The 17,032-nt window shown below is 46.2% G+C and overlaps 1 protein-coding gene and 1 non-coding gene across 23 annotated transcripts in view; both read left to right on the forward strand.

Annotated features, from left to right (window-relative positions):
- The first annotated feature begins 4,383 nt into the window (after window positions 1-4,383).
- Window positions 4,384-17,032, forward strand: part of TRRAP (transformation/transcription domain associated protein) — a 117,395-nt gene continuing 104,746 nt past the window's right edge. For 12 of the 22 annotated variants that reach the window (XM_023655279.2, XM_070230716.1, XM_023655285.2 and 9 more), the window contains exons 1-7: window positions 4,728-4,884; window positions 6,607-6,767; window positions 7,169-7,218; window positions 12,131-12,241; window positions 13,268-13,372; window positions 14,344-14,427; window positions 15,969-16,025. In XM_023655279.2, the coding sequence (XP_023511047.2) occupies window positions 6,668-6,767; window positions 7,169-7,218; window positions 12,131-12,241; window positions 13,268-13,372; window positions 14,344-14,427; window positions 15,969-16,025 (507 nt within the window). In that variant the 5' untranslated portion in view covers window positions 4,728-4,884; window positions 6,607-6,667. Of the gene's footprint in view, window positions 4,525-4,727; window positions 4,885-4,978; window positions 4,997-5,052; window positions 5,258-6,606; window positions 6,768-7,168; window positions 7,219-12,130; window positions 12,242-13,267; window positions 13,373-14,343; window positions 14,428-15,968; window positions 16,026-17,032 lie in introns of those variants that run through there. The other 10 variants (XM_023655276.2, XM_023655283.2, XM_023655282.2 and 7 more) reach the window with 3 other exon arrangements.
- On the forward strand, window positions 6,896-7,093 carry LOC138917222 (small nucleolar RNA ZL1). Its single transcript, XR_011424919.1, has one exon. It is a non-coding gene; the product is annotated as a small nucleolar RNA ZL1 (small nucleolar RNA).

Genomic DNA, 17,032 nt, shown 5'->3' on the forward strand with positions numbered 1-17,032 from the left:
TTCGAGACTCTGACAACCTCGATGAGGAATGACCAGGCCGCTCCGTGGACACTCCTTGGCCTAAGCAGGCGCTTCCATCAGCCATAACGGAACAGAGTGCCTCTTTCCCCTTAGAAGGTGGCCCGGCCTGGCTGGCCTTAAAGACTGGACACCTGCAGCTGGGTCCCGGTCGCAGTTCTGCTCCTGCTTTACTGCATACCTGGGCAAGGGACCCCACCCAGCGGGAGAAGGTTGGATGCCTCCTCCAGCCTGATGGCTGATGGACCACAATTTCAGGACCCTCCGGATGGGAGTGAAGACATCTTTTAAAGGCAGAGCCCTGGTGGGCTGCCCTGCCATCTCACTGTAATGGAGGGGGCACAGATCTGAGTGAGGCCCCTCAGGAAAGTTAAAAGTGCCAGACAGATGTCACTCCCCAATGGCATCAATCACCATCATGGGAACAAACACTAGGCCTAGGACCCAGGAGCCTTTGGATTCGCCCTGAGAGTTATATGACCTTGGGAAAGTCACTTACCTCTCTGTGCCTCAGTTCCCTTTTCTTTAAAATGGAAATAATAATAGTCTCTGTGTCATGAGACTGTTGTAAGGAGAAAATCAGTTAATACATACAACGGTGCTCTGGGCATAGCAAGCACTCAGTCAGTGCTGGCTGGCCTCACTACAATTGCTTAAGGGCTTGGGAGAGTTCTGCTTGTCCAGCAGAAATTAAGAAGAAAATTGTGCTTGAGAAGAAAATAGTATGTTAAGATTATCAATTTAGTTTCAAATATTTAACTATTTAACGTTATTCAACGGTCTGGTTGTTAGTGATACATTTAAAAAAATGTACTAAATGCATAAATAGCAAGACTTTTTTTTTTTTTTTTTTTTTGGTGAGGAAGATTGGCCCTAAGCTAACATCTGTGCCCATCTTCCTCTATTTTGTATGTGGGATGCTGCCACAGTATGGCTTGACAGGTCTGCACACGGGATCTGAACCTGCAAACCCAGGGCCATTGACAGGCTGCTGAAATGGAACGCATGAACTTAACCACTACGCCACCAGGCAGCCCCAAGACTTATTGTTTTTCAATGTGTAACTTTATTACATTGAATAATAATTTGACAGTAGCCACAGAGAGTCCTCTCTAGATCACAGAAGCCACCTGCAAGGCCACCCTGAAGCTGATGTTGATGTGACCCTTCTTTGCCTAATTCCTGTCTGTTGGCCAGGATTTGGGTGTCATCCCCCCCTAACCCCCCGCCACCCCTCCCCAGAAACCTTCCCTCCTCAGGCTCTCACAGCACGTGTCTTGATGTTAATTCTTGTCACTGAAAATCTTCCTAAAGCAGGGTAGCCCGTCTGTTGGTCCTAGCAAGGTGCTATGATCAGATCTCCCTTTTGTCACAGAAGGGCAGCGGCCTTAGGGTTGCATTGTCCTGCCCTGGAAATGTAACTGTGGGAAGTGGGGGCAACGGAGCAGATAACAACCACCCCAGATCCACTCTGGAGAGGCTTTGGGGGCTAAAGCCTATGGTAGGTTGGAGGGGGCAAAAGAGAGTTCGCACGATCCCTTTGTTGAATTGACCACGGCTCCAGGCCGGGGTGTCGGCTCTGCCAGGGCAGCTGGAGTTTTTTCAGACCTCAGGACACCCACTCACCCACTCACCCACTCACCCTGTTGAAACCCACAAGAGACCTAGGGAGGACAAGATGCTGGGTTCCTAATTCATCATGGGGAAAGCTTCTTCGCAGGTGTGGAACCCTAGGGCTGGCCTCCAAGAAGCCGAACAGCTGAGGCAAAGGTAAGCAGCAACTCCAGTACAGCAGGGGACAGTGGAGGGGGATGGCCTCTTGGTGGCTCTCAAAAGGCCAGGCTGGGGCCTCGTGCCCTGACCCACTCCATGTGGAGACCACCTGCCCGTACTGCTCATGCCCACCAGAGTGGATATTTTGGGGCTCCCTATATCCTCCTTTTCAGTGTTCCAACTGATCCTGCCCGACGGGTTCCTACAGTACTATTGCAAACAGGGTATGAATTTATACATTTGTTTACGGACTGAATTGTGCCCCTGGAGAAATTCATATACTGAAGCCCTACCCCGCAGTGTGACTGTATTTGGAGACAGAGCCTTTAAAGAGGTAATTAAGGTTAAATGAGGTCATAAGGGTGGGGCCCTGATCCAATAGGACTGGTGTCCTTATAAGAAGAGGAACAGACACCAGAGATCTCTCTCTTCAAGGGCACGAAGAAGAGGTCATGTGAGCACACAGTGATATGACGGCCGCCTGCACGCCAGGACGAAAGGCGTCAGAATGAAACCTACCTTAGCGGCCCCTTGACCTCAGACTTCTAGCTTCCAGAACTGTGAGAGAGAAATTCCTGTTGTTTAAGTCACCCAGCCTGCAGTGCATTGTCCTGGTACCTCTAGCAGACGAAGACAGCACCCGATGGGCAACGGGAACACATTGGTAAAGAAAGACTAAAAAGGAGCTTGCTGTCCAGGAGGGGAGACAGATGATAAATGAGTCAATAAATAATTTCCCATTGTGAGGTTATTGGGGGTAAATACCGCATTATGAAAGACAGTGAGGTGTGGGGGCTAATGGTTTTCTTAGTCTGGGCCTTAAGGAAGGCCTATCTGTGGAGGTGACATTTGAGCTCATCAAGGATGACAAGGAGCCAGCTTTCTGCCTCTGAGAGATGAACATTCCGGACAGGAGAAGTAGCTGCAGAGGTCCTAGGTAGGGATGAAGCACAGCAAGGCCACTGCGGCTGGAACATGAAGAACGAGGTTGGGAGGTATGCAGGGCGTGGAAATGAGGATGAGCTGAAAAGTCTTTGGGGGGTTTTAAGCAGAAGAGGGGCGTGATCTAATTTACCTGATAGGGATGACGTTGGCAGTGTGCCCAACTTCTAATTCAGGAGATAGACAAGAAAACAGGCAAAAATCAGAGCAGCGGGATGGGTACTTTGCTAGGAGAAGCTAAGGCCATGGGAAAGAGCACAGATTTCCCGGATGTTAGGGCTAGGCCTAACAGTACGTCTTTATCATAGGCAATTAAGCTGAAACTTATCAAAAGATTTGTCTACTGCCGGTTTTTCTCCACCCCCGAAACAATATTAAAAACCACCTCAGCACACCAATTACAGCCCTCCAATTTTTCAACCTTCTCCAACTTTGGACTTCCTACTTTTTTGGGGGGTGGGGGGAGAAGGAGCAGAGAGGATTTTTCTGGCAAGTGGGCAACGTCTTCCAGAGGGGAAGGGGTGTTCTGACCCATTTTATTTCTCCCAGGCACAGAAAACTGGCTCTAAATACATCACTTACAATCCCAACACATCAGCGGAGGCTCGTTCTTGAGTGGTAACCTTAAATAAGCAAGAAGTTTGTTCCCCAACAGGGCACCTTTCCTGCACAGTATCTGCAGGTATCGCAAGCTCTGTTCTTTGCAGGGTGTGAAATGTATCTGTCTGGGAAAAGAACACAAAGATTTTAGAGAGTTAGTGATGATGGGGCTGGGGTTAGGAACAGACAGGAAGGGGTAGGAGGTGGAGCCAGGTCCTGGAAGTGGTAGAGGTACTCAGGTCATCACTTTCACACTCCGTCCATTTAACATGGTAACCATGGGTTACCAGGAAAGGCTCAGGTCATCAATTTCACACTCTGTCCATTTAACATGGTAACCATGGGTTACCAGGAATGGCTCACTATTTAACCACCATCTTAGATGGAGTCTGTAGGTGACGCCTGACAGTATTTTTCCCTTCTAGGGCCTCTTGGTCCAGCCCATGCCATCTCCCCTGGGCATCAGGGCATTCTGCCCAATCCCCTCTCAGTCTCAGCACTGCTCTGGCCCAGCCCGAGGCATCTGCCCGCGGGGTAGGAGCAGACAAGGAAAGTGGTCCTCTGCGGTCTAGCCTCGGAGTGATGCAGCTGCCGAACTAATGATCGGGTCGGCCACATCCAGGCAGAACACCAGGGCTTCCCTTCGCTTACAGGGTCTCGAGCTACCTTCGCCTTCCCAATGACCCTCCTTGCCTCCTCCCCCTTCCCAGGCTAGAAAGACCCCCGGGAAAGCAGCCGGGGAGAAAACTCACCAAGCCTGCCACGTTCAGTTCAGGGCTGGACTGGACCCGGGCCCGACCGTCGCCAACTAGGGAAGCCCCTCCAGTGCCCACCGCCGCACAGCAACCCCCGACCTTCCCTCCCGGGGCCTAGCTCCCGCCAGGACGTCTAGGGCCCAAGAAACCCCATCAATGACACTTAGCGCCTCCCGCCTCCGTCCCCGCGGGGCCCCGCCCACGCAGGCGGAGGTTTAAAGGCCGGTGGCCCACCGGGGCTGCAGACGCCCCTCCCCGCTCCCGCCGCCCGCCCAGGCCGCACCCACTTGGGGGCGGCGCGCCGGGGCCCAGTTCTCGGGCGGCGGGCGCGGCCGCTTTAAGCGGGGGCGGGCCTGCGCGCGGCGCCTCGGCTGCAGCGAGGGCTTCGTCGAGGGGCGCGGGCCGGGCTTGCGGGAGGCCGGCCGCCGAGGTCGGGGTAAGCACGGGCGGGCACGGAGGGGCATGGGCGGAACGGCCCCGGGAGGCGCGCGCCGCGGCCCCGACGGCTGCAACGGGGCCCGGGCGCGGGGGGGGCCTCTGCGGCGCGGCGGCTCCGCGGAACGACGGAGCTCCGAGCGCCCGGGGCCCCTCCAGCCCCCCCGGGGGCCCAGGCCGGGCGGCCGCCCGCAGATCCCCGCCGCTGCCGGGCCGGGCTGGGGAGCCCCGGGAGGCGGAGGCGGAGCGGCGCGGGGATTGGCCCTCGGCGCTAGCCGTAGCCCGGCCTGGGAGGCGGGCGCTGGATGTCCGGGGACGGCGACAAAAGGAGGGAAGCGGAGGGCCGTTTGAGAGCCGGCAGGTAGGGCTTGCGGTGGGGGCCGCCACCCCCCGGAGGCGCCCCCGGGCCGGCCCGGCCCCTCCTGGCCTCCACGGAGGCCCCTGGCTCGCCCGGCCCGGCGCGGAGAGCGAAGGTAGCGGCGACGACAGCGCCTCCTCTGGCCCGGCGGCGCCGCCTCAGACTCGGCGCGGCGGGCGGGGCCCGGCTTCGGCCTTCCCACCTGGCCGCGCCGCGGGGCTCGCCGGAGGGCAGGCCGGGCCGGGGGTCTTCGAGCTGCCCTCCGCCGGCCGGGCGGGATGGGACGTCGTCCCTGTTTAGGGGGCCCCCGCAGGCCCGGGGAGAAGTGGAGCCTGGCCTCTGGGGACCCCGGGCCACGGAAGAGTTGACGGCTAAGGTGCCAAAGGGGTGTCCACCGAGCCTTTAAAAAGTTTGGGCCCGACCGGAAGTTTCTTAGCAGGGAGAGGCCGTGACCCTGACTCTGGGGTCCCCGGGGGTGGGGATGGGGATGAGGATGCGGGGCCTTCGGTGTTTGGGTGGGGGTGGGGGGGGGGACCTGAAAGAGGAAGCAGTCGTGAGGTCATCCGGCAGGGCTGACAGGTCCCTCCCTTTGGTCTCCGTAGTGGCTTTTCTTGCTCTGAGCGGGAGGAGTGGGACTTCCGGTGGGGCGTGCTCTCTGCATCGGAGAAGGGCTTCTGGTGTCTCCGTAAGGGTGGCTTTGAGCGTCAGGGTGTCCCCATCGCCTGGGGCAGAAATGTGAGCTGCAGCGCATCCGGCAGGGAGGTCTTGAAAGGCCCTGCAGAAGGGTTGTTGGTGTGTCTGTTACAGAGAGGAGAAAGTTCAGTCGTGAAACTGCCTCTTAATGCAGAGTGAAATTAGGCGGTTATGTAGACAAGGAAGATGGGTAAAAGCAATTTCTCCAGGTGCTCCCGACGCTTTTCGGCGGGCTCTTAAAATAGAAGCCAAGGCAACCTGTGTGTGTCAGCTGGAGAAGCAGTTTTTAAAGTGTGGTCATCAGCCTGAAGCATTTATTGATTCATTCTAGGAGCATCTTTTGAATGCCTACTGTGTATCAGCCGCAAACAAAATTTACAGCTTCCCAGGCCCCTCCCTGAACCAGTCTCTGGGTGGTGTTTGGGAGTCCACCTCTGGCTCCTGGTGATCTTAATGTACACTGAAGTTTGAGAACCAGGCACAGAGGGTAGACGTTGCCAGATCTAGTCCGCTGCCTGTTTTTATACAGCCCATGACCTGAGAATGGTTTCTACATTTTTAAATGGTTGGGAAGAAGTCAATAGAAGAATGGTTTCATGATACTTGAGAATTATATGAAATTCACATTTCAGTATCCACAAATAAAGATTTTATGGATCACAGCTACACTCGTTCGTCTATGTGTTGTCTGTGGCTGTTTTCTGGCTACGGCAGAGCTGAGTCTTTGTGACTGAGACCACAAAGCCTGAAATATGTACTGTCTGGCTCTTTACGAAGAGTTTGCGAACCCCTGACCTAGGGAGAGAAGGACAGACGGTAGGAAAGAAGAGATCTGTGTGTCAAACTCACGTTTAGAAATTAATAGACAAATGGACTTAAGTAAATTTTATTTTCAAAAAAGCAGAGGGAGTAGTGTTGTATCCTGGATTAAAGCAAAAGTATTTAGAGTAACACAGGCATTTTGGTGAGATGTTCGTAGAGACTGAGCCTGTGCTGTTAAGAAGCTGGCTGACCAGATGCTTCTTTTCACAGGCTGGGAGAACTCATGGACTTAATACTTTTCTCTTGAGAAACAAACTAGCTCAAAAGAAGGATGGCATTTGTTGCAACGCAGGGGGCCACTGTGGTTGACCAAACCACTCTGATGAAAAAGTACCTTCAATTTGTGGCAGCTCTCACAGATGTAAATACACGTGAGTTGATCCTTTTTGTCCTTAAGAAATGCGTTAATGAGACTCATTGATCTCAGTTGAAATAATATGCGCATTGAGATAAACAGTAACCTTAACTTTTGTCCGAATTTCCCCTTTCACTGTCTTGTGGAGAAGCAAAGTGATGAGCTTTACTGGCTGGAGCCCCAAAGAGGCACGCGTGTGTGTATGTCTGTGTCTGTATCCTTGTCTGTGCATGCACATGTATGTCTGGGAGTATGAATGTGTGTGACTGTTAGTAGGGAGCTAGTTATGTGCCTTCTGTTGGATGGACCATGACAGTCAAACTGATAAGATCTGATTGCTTCTCTTAAATTATCAAATCCAGTAATTTTGGGAACATCCTTAACATCATTCCAATTACTTGATGATTTGTTTTGCAGCTGATGAAACAAAGTTAAAAATGATGCAAGAAGTTAGTGAAAATTTTGAGGTATGGGCTTTATATTTATACTTTTCATTTTGGGGTAAATATTCTCGTGTCCTTTCTTATTGTTTCTGTGACAGTCTTTTTGCTAGCAACTAAAAAACCATTGTCTTTGTTGGTGTTATTTATTATGTTTCACCATTGAAATTTGAAAATTTGTCCACAGTGTTGTCCAACTTCTTTATGCTAGTGATGTGAACGCCAAACGATATTGAGGAATGTTGCTTTTTTTTTTCGGTTGTTGAACAGTTTTTTATTTTTAGATATGGCAGCTCTTTTAGGCATATACTCAGGATTCACTCAGACTTTGGCTCTGAATCTGTTGTGTTCACGTAATCGGTGGTATGTTACTGTGGAAAGAGTGGGACGTCATTTTGGGCTCTGTGGCTTGTAACTTCTGCGACCTTGACCAAGCAGTTTGTCTCTTCTGGGTCTCACGTTCTGCTGTTTTATATTGTCCCATATGTCCCCCAGATGCTGTTCATTTTTCTTCAATCTTTTTTCTCTTTATTCTTTGATCTGCCGCAGGTTCACTGACTATTTATCATCCCCAGTCTGCTGGGATGTTATTTTTAAATTTCAGTTCATTTACATTTTTTGTATTTTTAAATATCAGTTATTGTACTTTCAGTTCTAGAATTTCCATTGGTTCTTTTTAGATTTCATTTCTCTGCGGAGATGCCCTATCTTTATTTATTAAGACCATATTTTCCTTTTATTCTTTGAACACGTTTATAGTGACTCCTTTAAAGTCTTTATTTGCTAAATACAACATTGGGGCTCTATAAAGTTTGATTTCTGTTGACTGTGGGTCACATTTTTCTGCTTCTTTGCGTATCTTATAGTGTTTGATCCTATCCTGAACATTGTTGGTGAAATGTAGGGACCCTGGATTCCGTTATCTTCCTCTAAAGAGCATTGCTGTTTGTATTGTAGTTGACGGTTGCTGACTGATCTCACTGAGCTTGGGGAGGCCTGGTTTTATGCTGTGTAGGGAGGATCTGTGGGAACGCCAAGGTGTTTCCCACGTCCCTCCAGCTTGGTGGGATCCAGCCTGTCTCCTGTGGATCTCATCACAGGTCCATTTTAGGCTTTGTTGCGACAGGTCTAAAATCGGCCTTTCTCTAGGAAATGGTCCTCCTCGGCTGGATGTCTGGGGTATTATCAGGGTGTTAAGAAGGTCTTTGAACTGTGGCTAGGCTAGAACCCCAACATCCTCTACCATTGCTAGACCTCGGATATCTCCGTTTGGCTCGCAGTCCCAATGCCGCACTCTCTGGTAGGCCTCGAGTGGCAGGAGGCTGCCTTACATCATGTGCAGCCCAGCCCTCAAGGACACGTGGGAGAAAACCCCTACCCGCTCTGTGATTCTTTTTTTCCTAGGGCTCTGCCCTGCAGATTCCAGCCAGTTCAGCTGCCCTGAACTCTGGGATTTCCTCCTCAGCTCGGCAAGACTGCCATGCTCTCCTTGGGCCCCAGCCTGCTGAGCCCCAGCTGGGAAATCGTACCTAGGCAGAAGGCCACGGGGATCATGGGGCTCAGCTGGTGAATTCCCCTTTTCGTGGAGATCGTGGTCACCCACTGCCTCTTGTCCAGCACCTGAAAACTGTTCTCTGATGTGTTGTCCAACCTTATGGTTAGTCTGGTGCCCGTTAGTCTCACAGGGAGAAGAGAGAGTCACTTCCTTATTTTGAATGTGGGGAGGATAAAATCTTTCTTACAGAGTTAATGTGATTAAGAACAATAGATAAAATGTTTCTTAGCCTCTGGCACGGTCATTTGAATTAGTAAACATTAAATAAATGCTAATAAGGTTGAATCAGACACCCTACTGTCTGTAGTAATGGGTGGTATTTTCATTTGGCAGGTTTTTTTGTTTCGTTTTAAATAGTGTTCAAGGACTTGTTGCCTTGAACTGAGCTGGAACAAAATCCTGAGATATTTAGAGCTTGAGCTAAAGAGCTGTCTTCTGCCCAAACTGCTAACGCAAGCTGTTAAAAAAAAAGAAACTCAAAAAAGAGGCGGGAGGTGGAGCAGGATAGGCGTGCATTCTCCATCTCGTCAGAAGAACTGACAGGAGGGACCTGTCGCCCTCCCAGCTTTCTTTGAGAAGCTGAAGTCGCAGAGCTGCCTGTGAACCCGCAGGAGCAAGCACGTCGCCAGGCCTTGAGTGTGGACGTGGGGCTCTCTGAATGAAGTGTCTGACCCCTCCTCTGCTGTTCACAGCCTGGCAGTTAGCAAGTTAATGCCTGGCTTTGGTCTCAGGGGCATTGATTCAATTAGCGGGGTTGAAAGTTGGTGAAGCAGTCTACTTGGGGCTTCTCCAAAGAGTGACTTTTGAAATCTGTATGATGTAGACATTTACCTTAAATGGAATTCAGGTCACTAAGTCCTTCAGAGAATTAAATACTAGCGTGACCATGGTAATTCTAAATTCCCACCACTACCACTCCAGAAAAAAATATTTAAACGAAGTGCGTGAAACTTAAAAAATCCCAGCGATTTCAGGAGTCTTAGAAATTCATTTCACTAACCACTATGGGGTGAGATTCTAGGCTAAGTAAATATCATACGGACCGTTTTTCAGGACAGAAAATCAAGAAACCTTCAAGTTAGAAGTGACTTGCAAGATTCATGTGGATCAAAAAGCTGGGGGCTGAGTTGAAATACTGGCGGAATAGCCAGGCAGCTTGTTGAGTGAACCTTTTTTACTAGAGAAATTTGAAACTCAGAGGTTTTGAAGGCTATGGAATCAGTCTACTTGGGGAGACTTTGTGGAGATCCTGCACAACTTCTGGGGGTGCCTTCCTGACCATGTTGTGCAAATGGAGCCCCTAGAATTGTGCACCAGGTTAGCCCTGGAAGACCGATGCTCGGTGCATATTCCCAAAATTGCAGAACTTTCTTTCTCTGTTCCTGAGGTACCACGTTCTTTGCTGGTTTTTGCCTGTTTCTCTTTGTCTTCCTTGATAGACTCGTCTTCTAAGATTATCTTGTATAACAGACAATCCCACATCTTTATTTTCAGCCCAGATCAGTGCCTGGAGCTCCGCATACATCTAGCTGCCCAGATGCCTCATCTCACCAGTCTGTCAGACTCACGATAGTGGAAGTTTCACTCCTTTCTCTCAGACTCCCATCCCTGCCTTTTACACTCATGCTTTCTCATCATTTTGTGCCTTTGCGTATGCTTTTCTTAGAACCTTCTTCTTCTCCACTTTTTCGCATGGTTTACTCCCACTAGCCTTTGGGTTTTCATATAAACGTCTCCGCTTCAGGAAGGCAGTCTCTGCCACTGGTTCCCTCCCGTAAACTGGATCCAGTTGTTAGGTGTTCCCGCACTTGCTAGTGCTTCATCCATCATGATTCTGTGTCCTGAGTTCCTTTCTTGATGTCTGTCTTCCTCACCGCGTTGCTGCCTCCCCATCTTTGAGGGCATGGATTGGATCAGCTTTCTTCCTCATTTTGAGCCAGTTGAGCACAGGATAGGAGCTCAATAAATACTTGTTGAATGAGGTGTTAAAAGGGGAAAAGGACTTGGGTGTTAGATACACTCAATTTGAATACACTTCCAAAACTTCTCGTTTTTAACCTCTCTGAGCCTCTTTATCTGTGAAGTGGGGTTAATACTTACCTTAGGGTTGTGATGAGGACCAAGTGAGAAGGAAGAAAAAGCACAGAGCACAGTGTTTAGCACATAGGTACTCTAATAATATCAGATAACTTCTGTTGGGCGTTTGCCATAGACTGTGCTGTAAGTTTTATGTGTATTGACTGATGTAATCTTTACATGGTTACATAAGGCAGGAAATGGTATTATCCTCTCTTAACAGTGGGATACTGAGGCAAAGAGAGCTTAACTGTCCAGGGTTTACACTTGCTAAGTGGGATCCAGAAACTGCACTAGTAGCCACTTTACTATCCCCAAGCTATAGTTTCATTTTCTGTTCTCCTTTTAAAATCAGTGCTGGGATAAGTAATGGATTAAATTAGATTATAATCTATATCATGTAGATCTAATTAAATACATTAGATTTGTTTTTTAAGATTTTATTTTTCCTTTTACTCCCCAAATCCCCTCAGTACATAGTTGTGTATTTTTTTTTAGTTGTGGGTCCTTCTAGTTGTGGTATGTGGGACGCCGCCTCAGCGTGGCCTGATGAGAGGTGCCTTGTCTGCACCCAGGATCTGAACCGGCAAAACCCTGGGCCACTGAAGCAGAATGCATGAACTTAACCACTCGGCCATGGGGCTGGCCTCCTAGATTTTTTTTTTTTTTTGAGGAAGATTTGCCCTGAGCTAACATCCGTTGCCAGTCTTCCTTTTTTCTTTTTTCTTTGCTTGAGGAAGATTATCCCTGAGCTAACACCTGTGCCAGTCTTCCTGTATTTGGTATGTGGGATGCCTCCACAGCATGGCTGATGAATGGAGTAGGTTGGTGCCCAAGATCCAAACCCACAAACCCAGGCCACTGAAGTGGAACGTGCAGAACTTCAACCACTCAGCCACGGGGCCGGCCCCATGTTAGATTTTTCAGATTGGAAGAAGGTGTCAGTTTTGTTTAGACTCTTGATTTTCCAAATGAAAAGAGTAAGGTCTAGAAGCTAAATGACTTTTCAGTGGTCTCTTACTTAAGAGAGCTGCAGAGCGGCCTAGAACGGGCTGCAGGTTCAGCGTTTTCCACAGCATTAGTATTTCTAGTTCCAACGGGAAATTTGAGCATTTAGTTCTCTTGAATTGGATTTCAGAAGCAACAATCATCCTAATTTATTTAAAACTACATTATCACGAAAGCATCTAAAACTATTAAGAACCTACTGTTGGCTCTGTTTTATATTCTTTTGAGGTTATTATAATATGTGAATTTGAAATGAAAATATGTACACAATGAGGTTTTCTTTTACTTTTGCATGATTAGAATGTGACGTCATCTCCTCAATATTCTACATTCCTCGAACATATCATCCCTCGATTTCTTACGTTTCTTCAAGATGGAGAAGTTCAGTTTCTTCAGGAGAAACCAGCCCAGGTAATCTGTTCAAAAGTATCAATGAGAAAAAAAAGTTGTGCTCTAGAATTGCAAGCATTTATGAATTCAAACAACTCAGAAAACTTACAGTTCCACTTAAAGATGAAAGAGATTTTGTCGCGTAAGGATAACTTTGCCTCCTCAGTTAAATGTCTCGGTTTTATTTTGTCTAGGTCATCTTTTTATAATTTAGATTATTCACATTTGCTGACCCCTGACGTGTGTGTACACTATTAATTATAGAGGAATTCACTTACATACAAAGAAATGACAGTTTAAGGACCCTCCCCACACCTAGTGCCTACCTCTACTCTTGTCACTTTCAGTTCTCGTAGCTCACGGCCAGTTTTCTTTTATCTATATCCCCACCCACTCTTTGCATCCTCTCCTCACCTTGATCATTTTAAAACAGTCCCGTTATACCATTTTTTTCTGTATTTCATCATGTCTCTCTTAAAAATAACTTCTAAAAAAATTACCATAATACCAGTGAAAGCTGATTGCTAAATAAAGCATTTTTGTGTTCTATCAGTTCAAGATCTTACGTATTTGACGTGCTCTTTAGTTGTCAGCTCCCTGGAGAGAATCGTGAAAGCTTAGTACAGCTTCTGATGTAATTAGTCCTTGGGCCCGAGGTGCTTGGAGAGAGCAGTCTAGGAGCTAAACTGAGATTATGAAGGGCAGCCTCACACAAAGTTAGTTTGTGTTTTGCTCTTTGTCTGAAATCCACTTCACGTCCACACAGCAGTGTCCTGCTGGCAGTACTGGTAAGGTGTGAAAGGAAAAATTTGGCTTACTTGATCTGGTACACAGTTGTAGAAATATTGAAAGTAATGGTTTGCGGTGCACGCTTTGGATTACATTTGAATAATTTACAGGACTGTTTCTAAAACTGGATCCGTCTTGTAGTGTGGTGGTGACCAGTGCAAGAGACAAGCAGCTGTGTGACACTCGTAGAATGGGAAAGAATTACTTTGGAACCCTTGGAAGGATTTTATATTTACATTTTTAATTTTTTTCCACCAGCAACTGCGGAAGCTAGTTCTCGAAATAATTCATAGGATACCAACCAATGAACATCTTCGTCCTCATACAAAAAATGTTTTGTCCGTGATGTTTCGCTTTTTGGAGGTAACCTTTGAAGATTCTTGTTATTGAGCCATGAGCAAAACTTCCAGTGACTTTCTTATTGTAAAATCCAGCATTACACAGTTGTTTCCCTTTCACTAAAATTCTGATTCACAGGAGTAAAAATTTCGTAATGTCTCTTTTCCCCCATTTTGCCAACCAAATTAAAGGTTATTAATTGAAGATTGTTTTTTTGAGTCAGTGGGGAATTGAGTAGTGAAAAGTGAGTCTTGGAAAGTGAGTTCGGTGGTGGGTGACAGTGGGGAATTGAGTAGTGAAAAGTGAGTCTTGGAAAGTGAGTTCGGTGGTGGGTGACAGACTCAGAGTGCGGGGTTCTTTGGTTTCGGGCTTTCTAGTTTTGTGTGTGTCAAGCACAGAATATGCTCATAAAGAGTTTCTCGTTCTCGGGGTGCATCTGTGTGGTACCTATTAAGTACCCCTGGAAAGATGAGCTTGGGATGGGGCTGGAGTTGGATTCAGATCGTGGCTCTGCCGTTTACTAGCTGTGTCATGTTGGCCACGTTGCTCACTTCCTCTGAGCCTTACCATCCTCATAGGTAAAGTGTGAATGGCACCTCCCCACTCAGAGCGTTTCAGAAAGTGTTGAGCATAGAGTCTCGTGTGCGGTAGGTGCTCCGTAACTGTCCTTTTGGCAATATTTTCAAGCAACGAAAAGTGTCAGTTGGGCCATTAAGACATTAGTTTGTGCTCTGACTTGCCATAAATAACTCATCAGAGCGTTGCTCTCCAGAACTCACTGGTGGGATTCCCTGGGATAGTCCACCAGAGCCCACGAAAGCTTCCTGTCTGGGACGGCTGTGTTCTGTGGGGTTATGAATGTTCAACAAATCAAATCTAAGTTGGTTGATGGAGGTGGATATACAGAAAAATGCTTAGAAAATAGCCTTTAATCTTTAGATTACAATAAGTCCTCAGAAGTGTAACTTTTTTTTCAATTTTTTTTTTTTTTAAAGACGGAAAATGAAGAAAATGTTCTTATTTGTTTAAGGATAATTATTGAGCTACACAAACAGTTCAGGCCACCCATCACACAAGAGGTAAGTGTTTATCCTGATAGCATGTATAAAGCATGCCAACAAGTTTCTTCTGCTGTGTAAATTTTTTGCTCCCTTTTAGAGCTGACGGAACACCTGCTGCTTTCAAGCGTAGAAAAAATATAGGCTAAGTTGTGAGAAATTCCTTATTACTTTAACAGTTCCCTTTTTTATTTTGAATGTGTGTGTGAATATTTCACTGAATTTGTTCAGTAGTTAAAATGTGTTAACCGACCAAGCCGGCAGGGCTGTTCGGGTGGTGCTAGTATTTACATGTCTTATGTGCCAGAGGCTCTGGTCATTTTATGATCTACAGGGGTTAAGATGTGGCTTCCGAAGTCAGAGCTGGCTTTGAATCTCAGCTGTACAATTCAGCAGCTGTGCGACATTGGGAAACTTATAGGGTTTTGGAGCCTTTTCCGTTAAGTGGGGACAATCACAGTATATCCTCAAAGATCACTTGAAGAATTAAATATGAAAGTTAAAGTTCTCAGCCAGTGATTGGCACCTACAGAGTAAGCGTTAAATGTTCTATGCCAGCCATAATTAAGACAGTATCTTGTCTGATGATGACCTTAGTAAATGCCTGTCGTAGGTTATTTGGAAATTAAAAGCGTGACAGTGAAGTAGAATTCCTTCCACCTTGAAACAGTATTTAATGTCTTGGTGATTTCCTTTCCTTTTTCCCACGTTATGTGTTTTCTACGTAATTGCAATAATACCCTATATGACATTTTATGTCCTGGTTGTTTCCTTTCCCATTATATGTAAGCATTTTCCCAATCATAAGAAATTCTTTATGAAGTTAGTTTTTAATGGGTGCATAATAGTCTTTCATTTGGGTGCTCTTATTTTTGCATATTTAAGATGTTTCAAAATTTTTATTTTATGACTATTACTGAACATCTGTTTATAGTACAAATTATTTCATAGACTGGGTTTGTAGAAATAGAATTATCACGTCAAAGGTGTTTTAATGCCTCTGATATGTATTGTTAAATTGACTTCCAGAAAGATTTCAGCAGTTTATGCCTCCCTTAGTGCATGAATCCCCTTCTTGTTGCACTCTCTCCAGCATGATGTACTATTACTTTTTGAAAGGCAAAAAGTGGCATTTATTGGGGCTGGCCCCATGGCCTAGTGGTTAAGTTTGGCATGCTCTGCTTCGGGGGCCCAAGTTCAGTTCCTGGGTGTGGGCCTACACCACTCGTTGGCAGCCATGCTGTTGTGGTGACCCACATACAAAGTAGAAGAAGATTGGCATAGATGTTAGCTCAGGGCCAGTCTTCCTCAGCAAAAAACTGGGGGGGGGCATTTATTTAAGTTTTTCTTGCTTTGCTCTTCCTGAATTAAAAATTTGTTTTCCGTTTATCAGTCATTTGTATTTCTTTTTTCCGTCTGTTCACATTCATTACCTATTTGTTCTTTGAGTCTGACATTTTTCTTACCTGCTTTATGAGTTCTTATATATTGATACTTTAATATTTTTCTTATTTATTATAAGGATTTTCTGTTTATAAATATCTTGTCTGTTTTCTTTTTAGATTCATCATTTTTTGGATTTTGTGAAACAGATTTACAAGGAGCTTCCAAAAGTAGTGGTATGTCTTCAATACTATTTGAATTTATTACGTATATTTATTACTTTCCCATTCTGAGGGGAATTTGGATTGAAGGAACCCAACACTTGGGTTGAAGGAGTAATTGGGAGGATGCTAGTTCTGGAATGGGGAATATTTAGTGATTGTCAGAATCTAGGTTGATAAATCACCCATTAAAAAAGAGTTCTCTTGCTTTCACTGTTTAGATTAAATATTTTGTTTTTAACATAAAAGCGGTATATTCTTATTGTAGAAATTTTGCAAAAACAGAAAATCAATTATAGTTCTCTCGCTTGTGGGAACCGCTGATGTTGAGGTTTTGTTTTGCGTTTCAATTTGTGCTTTTTAAAGGTGGCTGTGCCCACAGTCTTGAAGCCTGCCGGGGAGGTGGTATATTTCAGCATTTTTCTGTGTCATTAAAGTCTTTCCGATATTGAAAGAACTCTTTCCAACCACTGCCACCAATATTAAAGTGTGTGGCGTGGGAGAGGGGCGTCCTCCCATCTTATTCTCACTCTTTAGAAGAATGACTATGACCAGTTTAGAACATCTTCCCAGACTTCTGAGTCATAACTCTTGGTGACCCCCTAATTGTCGTATTGTATGCATGTGCCTTGACCATCTCCCTTTTGCTTGTTTTCCTGACTTTCAGTTCTTTACTGTCACAAATAATGGTAGAGTAAAAATCATTGTGCATAAATTTATGTCAGAGTTTTTATTTTAAAGCTTTCTTTAAGCTTAAACATTTTTTTTAAATTAACATATGGTAAAATTGACTCTTTTTGGTATTTTAAGGATTTTCATCTAATAATGGATAAAACTTAAAACTAATTGTGTTCCAAGTTATCAAGTCACGTCATCTACCATTTCAGTCAGAGCCTTAGGCTGTTCATAAGAACGTGTCTTGTTGAACGTGAAGCCCAGATTCCGTTGAGAACTAAGGATGACAGTGAGGTCCTGGCTTTTACAAATGTCTCATGTGCCATCTTTGGTCTCTCTGTAGGAGA

Source organism: Equus caballus, chromosome 13 (genome assembly GCF_041296265.1).
Source record: "Equus caballus isolate H_3958 breed thoroughbred chromosome 13, TB-T2T, whole genome shotgun sequence".
NCBI lineage: Eukaryota > Metazoa > Chordata > Mammalia > Perissodactyla > Equidae > Equus > Equus caballus.